At 38.8% G+C, this 16770-nt stretch overlaps 1 protein-coding gene across 1 annotated transcript in view; it reads right to left on the bottom strand.

Moving 5' to 3' along the window:
* PLXNB2 (plexin B2) overlaps positions 1-16770 on the bottom strand; it is a 397958-nt gene that overhangs the window by 11122 nt on the left and 370066 nt on the right. Inside the window, exons 29-35 of the mRNA XM_042469905.1 lie at positions 15764-15920; positions 14846-14946; positions 13896-13980; positions 7592-7746; positions 3995-4155; positions 1306-1453; positions 352-416 (exon numbers count right to left, since the gene is read on the bottom strand). Of these exons, the coding sequence (XP_042325839.1) occupies positions 352-416; positions 1306-1453; positions 3995-4155; positions 7592-7746; positions 13896-13980; positions 14846-14946; positions 15764-15920 (872 nt within the window). The remainder of the gene's footprint in view (positions 1-351; positions 417-1305; positions 1454-3994; positions 4156-7591; positions 7747-13895; positions 13981-14845; positions 14947-15763; positions 15921-16770) is intronic.

Raw genomic sequence — 16770 nt, 5'->3', positions numbered from 1 at the left:
GAAGATACCAAGGGTCCATTGTACCTTCTGTTCTCATAGCCACCTGTCAGGAAAAAAACTAGGTATAATTCCAAGTGTGTCTGAAGTACTTTCAACACACAATTTGCCCCAGAAAACAAAGGCAGTGAATGTGCTTTCCAAACCACATCTGCACCCTTCAGAATATTATTTCTGATATGCTAAATAACATGATGAAACTATTTTATTAAAAGAATATTGACTGATGTCAAGTGATGTCAGTTTCTAGAAAAATGTAAAAATACACTTTCCACTAAATGAGAGAAACCATGAGAGAAAGGAAATGGGATCATGCAATTAGCAATACAGGCACACAATTCTCTCTTTACTTACTCTTCTACCATCTTCTTATATGTAGAGATCTCTTTTGCATAAAGTAACTTGTTACTTGGAGAGTCCTGATAAAGAAGAAACAGACAAAGCTGAGTTATTAAGATCAGTTCCTATGTTAGATTTTAGTTGGTATGTCACATATATGTGTTGCTGGAGGAATGATTCATTCCTCCAGGAAGTGTGTGCAAGAACAGTGTTAGAGAAGTAGACTGTTGTGCTACTTGTGTTGCACAATATACTCAGACACAGAAACAAATGCAATGAATGTATTATTCAAACCACTTCTGCAGATGTTAAATTCCCCCATGAGACTGGGGTATTCTGGGTCTTGCAGTCTACAGGGTCTGGAAGAATATTTAAAAATACTCCCCAAATGGTAGAAAAATATATTTTTGGAATGTCAAAAAATCCTGGTGAGATGAATCCTAGACTGATTAAAATATTTCCAGTTTATGACTTATTCTGTGCAAAATTTGCATGTGATTGTTTTGCATAGAAAGAACCTCCTTAGTGGGGAAAACAGCATTTTATACACACAAAACAATATTTTTCCACAGAAAAAGCTGTAATTTCGGAACAGAAAATTCTGGAATTGGAGTCTTATTTTGGAAAAAAGTTGCACATGGTTGATTTTCACAGTAAACAGCATCTTCTTTGCAGAAAGTGTTTTTGTGGAGTAATATTAGTTTCTGTGTAGAAAAAACCTTTTTTCCCCTGTACAAATCAATAAATGCAAATTTTCTGCAGAATAGGTATCAAAGCTGTGGTAAGAACATTGATAAAATTACTCCATTTCTTTTGAGAAGATTAGTGAAGAATTACATCCCTAATCCTTGCAAAGGCAAAAAGGAGTGATCTATTATTGATTTGCTATGATTATTGCTTTGCCCATCATCATGCTCTTCAACGTTCTTCCTCTCACAAAGACAAGAGAGCAGAACATAAAAGACTTACCCTGCTTAATTTGTGCTCTGTTCTTGTGCAAGCATCCATGAAAGTCTGTGCAATGACTGACAAGGAAGCATCCACTACTTCATGAACATGAACGTCGAAGATGAAATGGGGGTTTTTCAATATGTTTACCCAAAACCTAAGTGGCAAGCTGTAAAACAAGCAAAGAAATAAAACAAACCCTTAGTAAGGCACAAGGAACAGAAATGTAGAAAATGGTAAACCCTGAATCTGACATACAAAAGAGATCACTGTGATTTAAACTGCTGTACTGCACTTTCAGTTTAATTATAGTCTAAAATTTACTACATGAATCCAGAATGTGGTTCTTTAATCTGTACCCAAAGCATTTAAAGGGTTTAGTTTGATAGATACAAATGGCAATTTTGCTGCTATATGCTTCAGAAATCCAAGACAGATTGAACAGAAGCAAGCTTATTTTTCAATCAAAGCAGTGTAACTTTGTAGCACTAAGATATGGGTAACAATTGGGCTGTACCTATTCAGCCCAAGCACACAGCCTTTAGGTTTCATGGTGTTGTTGTGTATCACTTCAAATGGAAAATCCTAGTCTCAGAGAGAGAAAGAGGTTGTTTGTATAGGCCAAAACACCTGTGGCAGGATCGGGTCTGATACTGTCTGTGCAGAAATGGATCTGGAGGATTTGGTCTGACCCCACAATAAAAGGCCTTTCTGCCTGTTCTGTTCCACATCCATGGCTTAGTGCAGAGAATAGTCTACTTTTGCCTGTGCAGAGAATAATCTACTTTGCCTGTAAGATGCTTTACAGAGTCTCTCTCTCTCTCTGCTGTGTTTGCTCTAATTTTTAGGTTTATTGCTTCAGTTTTAAAGTGGTGATAGGCAGAATGTACTCCTGGTAGATTTTTGGGTGATTTGCATTAGATAACCAAGATTTATTTCTCCCCTGCTTCTAAAATAAAATATCAAGATGGAAGAAAGGAAACCAAGAGTAGATTTTTAAAAGATGTGGCTGGTTTGTGACCAAATTGTGATCTGAGCATGTATTCAGTGCTCCTCTTGTTTCTTAATCCTAAACCAATATTTTTCATCCAGCCCTGTTTGTGGACCTCAAGATATTCCATGTCAGAAGCTGCTCTAGCAAATGGGCAAACAACAAACAAAATGAAACAAAACAAAGCAGACATCACAAGATGGAAGTCTGCCTTTCTTTGTTTCAGAATAATGCAGTTGGACAATATCAGCAAAAAAAACCGAACAAAAAAACAAAAAGCAAAACAAAACTGTAAATTGAAACCTAAGCTTGGAGATTATATCTTAAAAATGGCTGTTATTTGTTGATTTTCTGAGTAATGAGGATAAACTATGTAATTTTTAAAAGCCAAGGTAGCAAGGAACAGGGGAATGAGGGGCTCTTGTTCTGAAAAGAAATGATCACTCTTCCTTGTTTAAGCAAGTTTGATACCTTGTTGGTACTCATGGTGGCAAAGGAGGATGGTGAGAGGAGGTTCTGCTCTATTCTCCCATTTTAGTGATTTTCTTAGTCACCTTGGGCCCCATGTTGGGAGAAAGGCAGGATATAATAAAAATAAAAATAAATTATCCCCTGTAAAATGAGGGCCTGCAAATTAATAGAAGCAAATAGTGTCATTCAAAATAATGAACATCTGGTTTTGACTAATTTTTTTGGCCAAAATATGTGAATGATAAAACAAAAACAAAATTCTATTGTTGTATGATTAATCACTGGAGAAATGTGTGTAGATGTGTGCTTCTCGGAAGCAGAGAAGGGAAGGAGAGGGATCAGGGCTTGGCGCTTTTCAGATGAGAGTCTCTCCCTCTCTTTTTCTCTGTTATTCACCCTCGCTCTCCCTCCTTTCCTCTTTCCTATCTGCTGTTCTATCCCCAATGGGAGCAGTCTGAGAAGAGATGATCAATTCTCTTTTCTCATTTTCCTTAGCTTTCCCAGCTGGTACACACTGTTGCAGCAGAGAAGGGCCTGGCCAGTAAAACCTCTGGCTTGCTGGTGGTAGGTGGGGGTTGCTGGGAATGAATCAAAGTGTGTGTCAGCTGGAGAGGAAGAGCACAGTGAAATGTTTCCCTTTCTTTCCCCACAACATGCAGTTCAGCTAATTGGGCAATTTTTAACAACTGGTTTGGGCAAACAGGTGCAAACTGTCTGAATTACAGTAGAAAATAGACACAGCCTCTCTAAGGTCTGGGAATTGAGCAAACTTTATTCATCACAATGCAAAAGTCTCTAGACTTTTCAGGAACTGGGGCAGCTGCCTGCCACACTTCCTGGACTGGCTAATGAACAGCACACTGAATAAAGTGTGGCAGATTTCCAGTTGTTGGAGATGGGGGTCTGCATTGCTTAGAGTGGCACATAACTCTGGTTGCACACTGAAAAAAACCAGAACAGTCCATCCCCCACCAAACACCAATGCAACAAGCAACACAAAGAAGAACAATGCAGCTAATTACTTTAAAAAATGTTCCATGTCAGAATCTGCTCTTTTACATGGAGCTTCTATTGCTAGCTATGTGACATCGAGTTCCAAATGACACATGGTATTTTTCCCTTTCATCTTTGATGATATAGCCGAGCATAAATATGCTTTAAAACAATAACAACAACAGTCATACTGCTGGTGAATACTGTATCACCTGTCCAATCCTTGTTCTCCTCCCATAAAGGTAAATAACCTACCTGTTTGTTTTCCAGATGTGGATAGTATCTTCATCTTTGATATCGTGCTTTTCAGCTTGCTCATCAAGAAAATCAAAGAAGTACTTCACAGCTGGTGGCACAACGTGGTTTGAGTCAAGTACACTGTGAAAAAAGTTATCTACAAACTGCTGAAGTGTGCCCTGAAGAGGAAATAACAACCATTGTACAAAGATTAAAAAATATCAAGTTACAGTGCAAGTACAGCATTTTCAAGAATATCCCTTCAAATTTACAAGAATGCTTCCTAAATTGATTTATAGTTATGGCTACAGGGCTTTCTCCCAAATGGCCAAGGAACCACAATAGCTTGAAGTGTAGCATTTTTCATCTATAAATGGGTAGTAAATGTTCTTAAGAACAACAAGAAATGAACAACCATAATATATGATCCAGGGAGCTTAGGAAAAATAATTTTTGCTCTGTTTAAAAAGGTTTTTTTTCAGCATTGTTGCTCAGGGAAACCAGGAGGCTAGTGCCTGAAACAGATGAACAAGCAAAAGGGATAACTGTTGGTGGAATATAATGCATTAATAATTTATGCTTACTGAATATGTTCTCATAATACTCTCAATAAAGTTTTTTTTTAAAAAAAATCTGATTACTATTCATACAATTTAGCAACTTTTAAATGAACTAGAGTCCTCCCTCCATTCTTGTGGTCTTTGGACTTGTGTCCTTCACTTATGAGCGAGGACCGAACAAAGCGAGAATGAATGGGGGCCTGCCTGCAGCACATGCCTATGCACCCCCACACAGCCAATGGAGCTTGAATATAGGTGAAATTCCATTTTCGTGAGGGGGTACGGAATGGATCTCCCGTGAAAAAAGGAGTGACGATTGTACAACACTTAGATTTTTATTGTTATTGGTACTTTAAAAGAAGAGCTGTTTCTAGTTGGGCAATATGTTTAGCCTAAAACCAGCATTTAATGGATGGCCGACATAATGGAACTCAAACCCCCCAGTGCATCGTGAAAATAATCTCCAAATAGTTCCCAGTCCTCCACAGTAAAATTTCAGGATATTGAAGGGGGGCGGGATTGCAGCAAGGAAAGGACATTAGTCCAATACTGGTCGCACCAAAAGAAGGAATGCTGTCAGGATTCTGACCTCTGTTAGGACCACCAAAAATTCCATTAAGGAAAATACCAGCTTCTGAGTTCTCTGGAACTTTTTGCACCCATGTACCTTGTACAGCTAATGCAGTTTGACACCACTTGAATGGCCATAGCATCAACTTACAAAATGCTGGGATTTGTACTTTTGTAAGACTCCAGCACTCTTTGGCAGAAAAGCTAAAACTTTGTAAAACTACAGATCTCAGGATTCCATAGGATGGAGCTATACTGTAGCACTTAAAGTGGTTTAAAACTGCATTATTTCTATAGTGTAGACACACCCTTCATCAGTGCTAATAAAGGTTATGCCTTTGTGTAATTTAGATTTTTCCCTCCATGGAACAGCATAGCTAATTTTGTTTTTTAAAGAAAGTGATTCTATATTAATTGGACTGTGTGAAACAATGGAGTTGTATAATTCGTTCAGCTCTCTTGCCAATGAGCCATGGATTTGCACAGACAATCCATCTGCCCTGGCCAGATTCCAACTGGCCCGGTCTGCTCTGCCGTGTCACATTTTCTTTAGCTACTGTGAAGCAGACACCAGACATCTTTACACATGGGCAGCCAGATCCCAGTTGTACTGCATCACAGGCTTCAGAATCTAGAGGAGATGAACATAGGCAAAGTAGCTATATAGCTACAGAGCTGGAACAATGCTGGCAGTACAGTGTGAGGAAGCATTTTGTTGTTGTTTATATCAGCCTTCAAATAATTTCTGACTTATGGTAACCCTATTATGTGGTTTTCTTGGCAGAATTTGTTCAGAAGGGGTTTGCTCTTGCCTTCCTTGGAGGCTAAGAGAGGGTGACTTGCTCAAGGTCATCCAGTGGGTTTCTGTGGCTGAGCAGAGGTTTGAACCTTGGTCTCCCTGTGTCATAATCCAGCATTTAAATCACTACACCGCACTGGCTTTATGAGGAAACTGCTTCTGGATATTAATTCTACAGAGAAGACTAAAAAGAAGTATTTTAAATTGAAAGTATATTCTGGTCAATGTGGCTTTTTCAAAGTCAGCTATAATAAAGGCAGACATGATTCCATCAAGCTCCTCACAGAGATGTGTCAAGCAGGTTCCACCAAACATCTGAACCACCAGCCAAATATTTTCAGTGTAACAATCAGCTAACAATAATTAGAGGCATGTATGAACACATACATAGAAAGCTTTCAAAGCTATTAGAGGGAGAAATACAAACTAAATATGCATTTGATATGTGATTTGCATTTGAAAGAGGACTCATCTTAAATTTCATCTCTATAATTTTATAGGCTGGATGGGTCCTATGGTCCAAGGGCCATTTTTTGCTTCTCCTCAAACCATATCCTCATCTTAGTCCCTCTTCCCACAACAATTGCTCCCCCAAATATCTAATTATGCACCCATAATCTTCTGGGAGCTGTGATATGTTTTATGTAATTCTGCCCCCTGGCTGTAGGCCTGTTTCAGGTCAGGAAAGACCTCCCTCCCCCACAAAAAATGAGAAGTGGACAGCCAAGATGGTCAAGGAAAGGTTTAGGTCAGGAAGGACCTTTTTTTCAAAATCTAGAAATGGGCAGCTGAGGGGGCTGCATTTCCCCCCACCTGGCTTTTCGGTCATTTAATGAAGAGCAAGCAGAGCCTTAGGTATTGTCATGGCATAAGTGAGGAAAGGAGAGAGGAACAGTAGTAGTACAAGGAAGTGAAGATCCTTCCTGTATATAAGACTCAAAGCGCAATATAATTTGCAGCGGCCTGGGGTCAAAATTAGGGTGTGGGAAAACGGAGCAACCACACATTCCTGAACCCTAGTATGCGCCGGTGGAGCCATCATGGCTTGGCCTCATCCACATGGGGGCCGCCGTGATGATGCACGCATTGTGCAGCGTGCAGATGTCGCTGGAAGGAAGTGGCATCATGTCGGTGCCTTTTCCTGTTTATGGCGCCGCAAAAAAGCCACTCTAGGCAGCTTCTTTCTGGCAGCGCATCTTTGCCATGCCGTCTGGTGGCTACAACAACGATGCAGGGCAAAGACAGGCAGTACGGAGCTGCTCATCTGTCTAGGACCATAGATGTCATGACTCTAGCACCATCACTTTCCTTCCTCTTCATGCTTTCCCTGGATCTTTGCCTGATGAAGAAGACTCTGGGTCTCAAAATATAATGTGATGCATTTTGCCCCAATAAAGCTATCACAACAATATGGACTTAGGATTCCAAGATGCACAACTTTATAAGCACAAGATGATGACAATGGGCTGTTAGAACATAAGGTAGGCATCAATAACTTATTATCCCATCCATTTCAACAGAACTGCTCTAAGCATGACTAAATCTGAATCAAACATCTTATCTTTATTCTAATCCTAAATAAAGATTTCACATAGCAACTCATTATTTAATCTATTTATATCTAACACAGCAAATTAAAAGTATACACTAGGGAAAGTGGCTATTAACTTGATGTCTCAATCTTACCTTCACAGAGAGGAGTCTTGTCAGGTAGATTTCTGTAATAGCTTTGGTTCTTTCTTTCTCTTTCATACTCCCTCTTTTTGATTTACCTTCGTCAACTTCATCTACTGGCCGAACTAGGTGCCAGATCTTATTTTCCTCTTCTAACAATGCATGCCCTAAATGTAGCAAAACCAACACATTTTAAAGCAACTATAATACATTTAGATTTAGTGATTAAGAACCAATTGCCATGCTATAAATAATGTGTCAGAGAACTGGAACTAATTTGCATATTTAGATGCCTATAATTAATATTATTTGCATATCATAAACACAACAATGCATACAGCTGTGCTGACATTATTCTTGTTTGGAAGTTCATACTTTCCAAAGTAAAAATTAATAGCTAACTTTTACAAAATATCTGCATCCTTTAAACAAACTGCAATTCAATTACTCCAGTGTAAGATCTCCAACCCAGGTACAGACTTCAAAAATAAGCAAAGGTTTTCTATTCTCCTACAATTATCTGCCTTTATGCTAAAAAGGTGAATGTGAGGCATTTCTAGATCAGTCTATATATGTGAGGAAATCCTTGCCTACATAAAATTCCATATTTGACTTTAATTCTATTGAGTTCTAATTCCAGAACAGGTCAAATTTTGTTGGCCGCTATTATTTGCTCTTGTTTAAAAATTTTTAGAAAGTGTTTACACTTTCAAAAATATGGTGAACATACAGACTTTTAACAACATGGCTTAGATCTTAGACTTATAAGAATCTTCAGACTATGGACCTTTTCTTCAGCCACCCAAAAATTATGGAAAGACCTGCCAGAAGAGATTCAACAGCTGGATATGTTGTCTGAGTTTAAAACAGTATTAAAGACCAGCAAGCCTATCCAGACAGTTTTAAAATTATGAATTGTTTTTAAGATCTATGCTTTTTAAACAAATGCTCTTTTAATTGATTGTGTATTTATAATTGGTCTTCATGTTTTTAACTATATTGTGTTTATTTCTTGCTGTATTTTAAACTGTTTAAACTCTATTTATAGGGAGAGGCAGGTGAGAAATAATAAGTAAAGGTAGTTGTTATTGTTGAATCCAAAATCATCTGAATTGTGTGCTGTCCCACAATGCCATTAGTATCTCTCTGACACTTGTATTTTTGATAAATTAGTTTCTTCTTTTGATTTCAGCCTAAGCAATGTTACTATTATGAAATCAGATATTAGTTCCTTTGTAAAAGAAGGAACATATAGTTGTCTAACTGAGGCATGTGTCACAACCACTTTAAGTAACAACACAATGGTGGGATACAGACCGCCGCTTTGCGGTGGTCTCCCGCCGGCGCCATTTCCTCCGCGCGGGAGCCGCAGCAGCCAAACCGCGCGGCTCCCGCGCGGAGCAAAAAGGAAGCTCCATTTCGGAGCTTCTTTTTGCGGCGCCTTTATGATGTTGTGAGGTGCCGCTGGCGCCTTCGCGACGTGATAGGCGCCGCGACACATCTGGACGCTATGCGTCCAGTACGTAAACATGGCGGCCCCCATGTGGAAGGGGTGCCGCCATGTTGTACGTATTCTATACGTACTAGGGTTAGGGGGGTGCGGAAGCACCGTCCCTTCCTAACCCTAGTACGTATAGAATACGTACTATATGGCGGTTTGTATCCCGCCTATGTTCCTTTTTGATGTGCCTTTTCATCCATCTCTGTCCCCTTTATCTTTTATTGTCATCTCAAGTGGATGAGACGGCCAGAAGTGCTTGGTACCAACTTTGGTTGATACGCCAACTGCGACCCTACCTCAACCGAAAGGAAGTTGTAGTACATGCTTTGGTAATCTCTCGTCTTGATTTCTGTAATGCGCTCTACATGGGGCTACCCTTGTATCAAGTTCGGAAGCTTCAACTAGTGCAAAATGCGGGAGCCAGGTTGGTCACTAACTTGATTAGACCATATAACACCTATTTTAAAAGAGCTACACTGGCTCCCAATTAGCTTCCGGGCACAGTACAAGGTGTTGGTTATTACCTTTAAAGCCCTACATGGCTTGGGCCTGGATTACTTACGTGAACACATCTCCCCATATAATCTGCCCCGCACTCTTAGAACAAGTGGGAAGAACCTGTTAGAGGTGCCATCATCCAAAAATGTTTCCACTTCCAAAAAAGCTTTCAGTATAGCTGCTCGCCTTGTTACATCCTTAGAGATTTTCAAGAAGGCGGTAAAGACAGAGCTCTTCCGCTGCGCATATCCTCCTGACCTTTTATGAAGACCACTGGTATGGACCGAGAGCACCTGACCCCGTGTGTGACCCCGTGATTGATTGATGATTGATGTTTTATGTTTTGATGATTGATGTTTTATGTTTTTAGCTGTGGTTTTAATTGTAATTAATGTTGTAATATTACAAGTGTTTTTAACACTATTGTGATCCCGCCTTGATCCATTGGGAGAGGCGGGAAGATACAAATAAAAACTATTATTATTATTATTATTATTATTATTATTATTATTATTATTCCACTCTTGGGTACAATGTATATTTGTGTAAAGTGTAGTAGCGTGTTACTATTTCAAAATGCCGGCCAAGTCTTTTTTGAAACAATCACAGAAATTTGTTTAAAAACTGAATTGTACAACAAAGTATGATGGATATGAAGTTGTTAGCATAGTTTTTCTTGTATTACTTAGAGCCTGAACAGACAGGCCAAAATAAAGCTGCTTCGGATCACTTTGGAGGCCAGAAGTTGTGCCAAAGCTGCGCTCTGGTCATTAGGATTGGACCGTGGCTTTGGCATGGCTTCCAGCCTCTTAGGACACATTCACCATTTAAACAACAAACCTCCAAAGTGATCCGAAGCAGCTTTATTTTGCCTGTTCAGGCCCTTTGTTATATTTGTACTCTTTTATTCTTAGATTTAATAGTGATTCATATCTCTTAAGGGCCAATTGTTTCGAACCATATATTTTTCTTTCTACTTAAATCCTTCTCTTTTACATACTCTCCTGGCACGATGTTGTATTCACTTGTTACAGTTACTACATAAGACTCTCTTTAGGGAATACCAGTTACTTTCACTTAAAACACACACAATCTTTACATTATGTTCCTTTTTCAAAGGCCTGATACGGACAGGCCAAAATAAAGCTGCTTTGGGTCTCTTTGGAGGGATGCTGTTTCAGTGATGCATGGGTCCTAAGAGTCCGGAAGCTGCGCCTAAGCTGTGCTCCAGTGCTTAGGATTGGAGTGTGGCTTTGGCGTGACTTCCAGACTCTTAGGACCCATGCATCATTTAAACAGCATACCTCCAAAGAGACCTGAAGCAGCTTTATTTTGGCCTGTCTGTATCGGGCCAAAGTGATCTCTACCCTAGCCAACCAAGCTAACTAAATTCCACAGGTTATCTCACTCCAGCAACTCTCTCTCTCTCAGAGTTCTAGAAGTATACTGGTAGGGAGTCCCTCACTTTTGGACTCTACCTCTAACCATACCTATCTCATACTGGAACCCTCACTACAAGTGTCCCTCTCTGGACTTAACTCAAACCCTATCTGACTTCCAACTGTCACTAACTGACTATTTATCCTCTCCAGTCTTTGGTTTTATTGGCTTGTCCTATTCTGCCTTCTATTCACATTATGAGTGTTTCTACATACACATCGCAGTTGAATCCAGTTGGTGTTGTTGTTGTTTTTGGTCACAACAGGGAATCACAATGATCCTTACAAGAAGGCAAGGTGTCAAAATGCAGATTGTGGGACTAGATCAGTTAAAAAGACCAGGCACAGCCTGTCTATTGCAGAGAACGGAAAGACTCAGTATATAATTATATGGTATGCTTGAATGTGACAATGGTCAACAAGTTGATAGGCACAGTGAATGAAGTAAACATGGAAGCAATTACACTTATTGTATGCCAGACATTACACACTTGACCTATGAAGCTGTATAAATGTATTAGCATAGCTAATGGTTAATTGCACAAGGATCTTGAGATTCAGTGTCATGTTCTCCAAACATTTGCAACTCAGTCACAGAGCATGCACATCAGACAAGGCCAAGCATATAAGCATAATACTTGTAACAAGGATGAATTATATAGCTTTTTATTTTGGCAAGGTAGAATGTTGAGTTTCCTTCACTATAATGATAATAACAATCAGAGAGAGAGAGCTAAATTTCTAATACAGTGCTCTTCTTGGTTGTAATTTGTGATAGAACATAAATTCACGAGCTGCAAAAACAAATGATGTGGAGTCCTGTTGGTTTTTTAGGAGGGGTTTCCCCTCTAATATTTAGAAATGAAGATTTTGGAGGTGTACACCTCCAAAATATGTTGCAAGTGTTAGTTTGTACTATGCTTGATACTTTGTTGTGGGTGCTAAGGTGATATTCAATGAACAACTGTTGCTTCAGTTTTTTAAAAAAGGTAACTAAAAGTAAATTTTAAAAATGCAATAGTAAATAGTCATTAACACCCCTGCAACTGTAACAACAATGAAATAATCAGGATGTGTGTCCTCCCCTGATAACTTTAATAAATTTTTTAAAAAGTAACTTTCCATGTTCCTGTTTTATCACTCCAATTTCTCTATCTACAAACAACCTTGGGAAAAACTCAATTTGAGGTTACACAAACTCTGCAAAGATCCACAGCTTTTGACTAACACTCTTCAATTTGTCACTTAAATACAAACACACACTATAGTCCTTATCATGATATTGGGTTCTATATGAGGAATGACAGCTAGTCTCCAGTGTCCTCTCCCTTGCTCTGCTCACAAAGGAAAAAGACTGATACTTAAAAGACAATACTGTTATATGTCCAACAAAATTAATTCAGTCCCCTTCTCACTGCCATAAAGCAGAATAGCAAAGCAGCTCACAATCATATATGTTTAGGACCTGAATTATGCCCCCAAACCAATTTAGGAGCCAGGACAGAGCTTATTTTATTCATGCTGTGTGCTTAACATTTATGCCAGTAGGCAGTTGTAGACTCTGGTACAAACAATGATGAATGTGTTCAAGGGCATGACCCATTACAGTCCATTTATTTCATTTGTTATGGATTTACCTTTATAACCTCTTTAGAACTGTTGAACAAGATCTTTTGTTTAGCGAAATGAGAGTGTGTCTCTGTCCTTGTCACCTTTTACAATAAGAACAAAATGGAGACTAGAACAGGGCTATACATACAGGAGTGATCTGGATTTCCAATGATTGCCACTGGGAGCAATATGTTTGTTTATGTACTTTCATGTTGCCTGTTGACTTATGGTGACCCCATGAATCTCATAAACCAGGTGTGATACAGGTAACAGCAGAGGACTGAAAAATCTCTCCCTTGTGAATTCCACTCTTAAACCATCATGCCCATCTTAGCCCATTCTTTCACACTCTTTGTTTAAGCACGCTTTTAATATTGTTCACAAGTAATAGTTCACAAGGAGACTTCTTACCGGGGTGTGGACTTTATTTTTTTTAAAAACTTTTCTATGCCTTTTACATAATTGTATATAGTATATTTTGATGTCTCCATCTCTCAGCAACACTGATACAGATTGTTTGTTCTTTGTTGCCACCAGCATCAGAAAAGACTGATCTATATGAAATCATGGCGGGAATTCAGCAGCACAGAATGTATCTATCAGGCTGGAGGTGCACTTAAGGTTCTGTGATCACAATTGGGGAAAGTATGGCCATACTGGCCAAGGATTTCTGGGACTTATAGTAAAAAGAAAAGTAACTTTACCAAGTTCTGTCCTGATCTATATCTTTAGGAATCACATGGTAAATATGGGCACAGATGGCAGAGAAAAGCAGTGTATGTTAACAAATAGCAGAAACAACAAAATCACTTTAGAACCAATATTCTTTCAGTAGTGGGGTGATCTTTTGGGGACCTATCAACAATTTTAAAATTTATTTTTGTATCAAAGACAGAAATGCTGAAACTTGCACTCTGAAAACACCTTTAGCCACAATTATACAAAGACCAAATCAGAATGGGAGAACAACCAGCATTACTCACTGGTTGCATGTTTACTTGCTCTACAGTGTGCCCGTGTCATATGTGGGCACGCTATACGTGGCTTTCAGCTTGTTTTCAATGGGGCTCAAGCATTTGCAGAATTTCCCTTAATAAATAATGAAATAAATAAAACTTTTATTTATATCCCGCTTATTGTTAAAAACAATCAAAGCGGCTTACAAGAGTTAAAATACATCCATATGTATTAATGGCTCCCTTGCATAAAGGAAGGACGTGCTGTCTTTTGTTTTAGGAATTTGAAAGGACCGGCCCATTGTACTTACTTTCCCCTGGCATGTCTTGTTGGTGATCCTCTGGTTGTTGGGAGACCCCCATTTTCGACAGGATGAGAGTAGCACCATCTCGCACCTTAAAAAAAAGATACAGAAGAAAACTGTTACAGACAGCATGCATATATCATCTCTGGTTCACACTATGTCTTAATTTAATTTAGTACAGAGCTTAGAAAAAAAATACTTTCTTGGACTACAACTCCTAGAAAATTACAGCCAGTATAGCGGCTGGACATGGCAGCAGGTGGATTCTGAGTCTAAAAAACTCAGCTTTCTAAACTCTTCTGCAACTCCAAACATAGCTTTTCCAAATTCTACTTCACTTAGATATGCCCATATACAAAAGGCTTGCTCTGTCATTCCAGTGGATTGTGCACTCCAGCTCTGTATCCATTTGTATGCATTAAGCAGTGCCTACTTTTGAAGTGAATTGGGAAAGATCCATTGTCAGTGTTTCTAAGAAGAGTTAGAATCCACTGACTATTGAAATATTTTCTTCTTTTATTAGGCAAGTCAATATCCAAGCCTTCAAATGCTTTGAATACGGGATACTAACATTCACTAAAGAGGAGAGAAGACTTGCTGCATTCTTCCAAGTTTGAAAGTGTTCCTGGAAGCATATCCTTGCCTGAGGCATACATGACAGCCTGTCTTGTGTACTGGCAGTGTACAAAGCAAACTTTTATCCTGAGTAAAGAATATGCCTTGGTTTCTAAAGAAGCTGCAACTATATAATTGCCCAGTTGAAGCAAATGTCTACATAATTTTGGAGGCTTTTAGGATTTCCCCCTTGGCTTTTATGGGGCAACAGAAAGGATCACCTGTTAAATCTTACAAGAACAAGACTGCATACTATTATCATTGAAACAGCTTTTAAAGAAAAGCTACGTGTTACTAAAGAATAATTGAAAAATACCAACTGTTCCAAAATGTTTCCTTACATTGTAGTGCATCAGGGTATTGATGCGTTTCCACCTGCCGTCTCTTTGGGATGTTAAATCCAAGTCTGAGAGTATCTGTGCAGTAGAACCTGGACGCCACTCTGAGGAGCAATTACAAGAACAAAAACACATTTTACTGATGTGTAACTAAAACAATATGAAACAGAGAGGAGCTTCCATTTAGCAAACCACTGAAGCATTACAGAACTCTTATCTGCTCCCACCACTACCAAAGTAATATTAATAGTAATAATAATTAGCTCTGCTTTAAAAAGAACAACAAATCATTACTCTCTGAACAAAATATGTAAGAATTAAATTTACCAATATAGTCCTATACAGGTTGGTAACAAACCTCTTGTAATTCAGTGAGCTAACTGCTGGGCATGTTTTTATAGGATTTCAGTCTTCAAGTAATATCTTCCCTCAGAAGCATCAGAATTTTTTTTAAAGTAACCAATATAGGTCCAAAACACACGGAAGAAATAATCCAGTTTGAGACTGCTTTCATTGCCTTGGCTCAGTGCTAATGAATCCTGGTAATTGTAGTTTATTGTGGCACCAGAGCTCTCTGACAGAAAGGGCTAAAATGTCTCACAAAACTACACTTCCCAGAATTCCCTAGCATTGATCGGGGCCATTAAAATGGGGTCAAACTGGATTATTTCTGCAGTGTGTTTTGGCTCATAGTTAACAGTGGCTAATGATGTAAGCAGGAAAGTGAAAACAATATTATACAGGTAAAACATTATCGAAAGTAATACCTTTTATGTTATATAAATTGTGGGGCGGGGAATAATACGAATGGAAGAGAATGGGAATACAAGAATTACAGAATTACTTCTTGCTAATATGTTCTCTTTGACGCCAATGTTTTAATTACATTCTGTTAACGAATCAGTGAGTAGAGACACTTACCGAGAACTACACTGTCAGGCTTTGGCCATTGTGAATAAGGCAGATTTCGATATACTTGGTCGATGATTTTTTCCTTGACTTGAGAAATAGTATCACAGTTGAGCACTTTCACTGGTACAGATTCTGTGCCTTCATCTTGTACAATCACATTTACAGTCTGGAGAGTAGGAAATTTCACGGTTATTAAAATTATACAAGAAAAAATAGTGCTAGTGTTTATTCAAAAGCTTTCTTTTATTCATAAAGACTGAAATTTAGACAGACATTACGATGCTCTCATTAGCACACCTGGTAATTTATTTGTGATGGAAATGTGGGTCATACACATCACCTTCATTGTAAGCTAGTCAAAGAGCCGTTCAAATCTTGCTGGACATAAAGGAAAGTACCTTCAATTAATTTTTCACAGTCATTATTTTTCTATACTACTGGTATTAAACCTTGGGGATTCATTAAAGACATGTTCTAAACACAGTGATCACTGAAGTAAGCTGGACTATCTACCATCTGTGCCTGCTCAGTTAAGTCAATTAACAAGGTATTTTTATTGAAGAAACACAGTTTATTACATATTGCTCTGTCAAAACAACAGAGAATGCAATCTTTGGGATTGCTACAGTAGGAGATAACTTGATCCTGGTTCCAAAGGCATTTCTCTTTTTCTCAGAAAGATACAAAACTAGTATTAAATGAAATGTATTTAACCCTACAGATGGCAAATTCAATCTGGAGATGACATATGCAAACCAATGATCCTTTGAGAGCCCGCATAGTGTAGTTGTTTAACTGTTTGACCAGGACACTAGGAGACCAGGGTTCAACTCCCTTTTGGGGATTATTTGAAGGACCGTATCTCTCTTTACAAGCCCACTAGGGTGTTGAGATCATTGGGAGAGGCCCTTATCTCTGTCCCACCACCTTCCAGGCTCATTTGGTGGGAACAAGAGAGAGGCCCTTCTCTCTGTCCCACCACCTTCCAGGCTCATTTGGTGGGAACAAGAGAGAGG

The sequence above is a fragment of the Sceloporus undulatus genome, chromosome 5, assembly GCF_019175285.1.
Source record: "Sceloporus undulatus isolate JIND9_A2432 ecotype Alabama chromosome 5, SceUnd_v1.1, whole genome shotgun sequence".
NCBI lineage: Eukaryota > Metazoa > Chordata > Lepidosauria > Squamata > Phrynosomatidae > Sceloporus > Sceloporus undulatus.
Note: the sequence above shows the minus strand (reverse complement) of the source record. Positions and strands in the feature narration are given on the sequence as shown.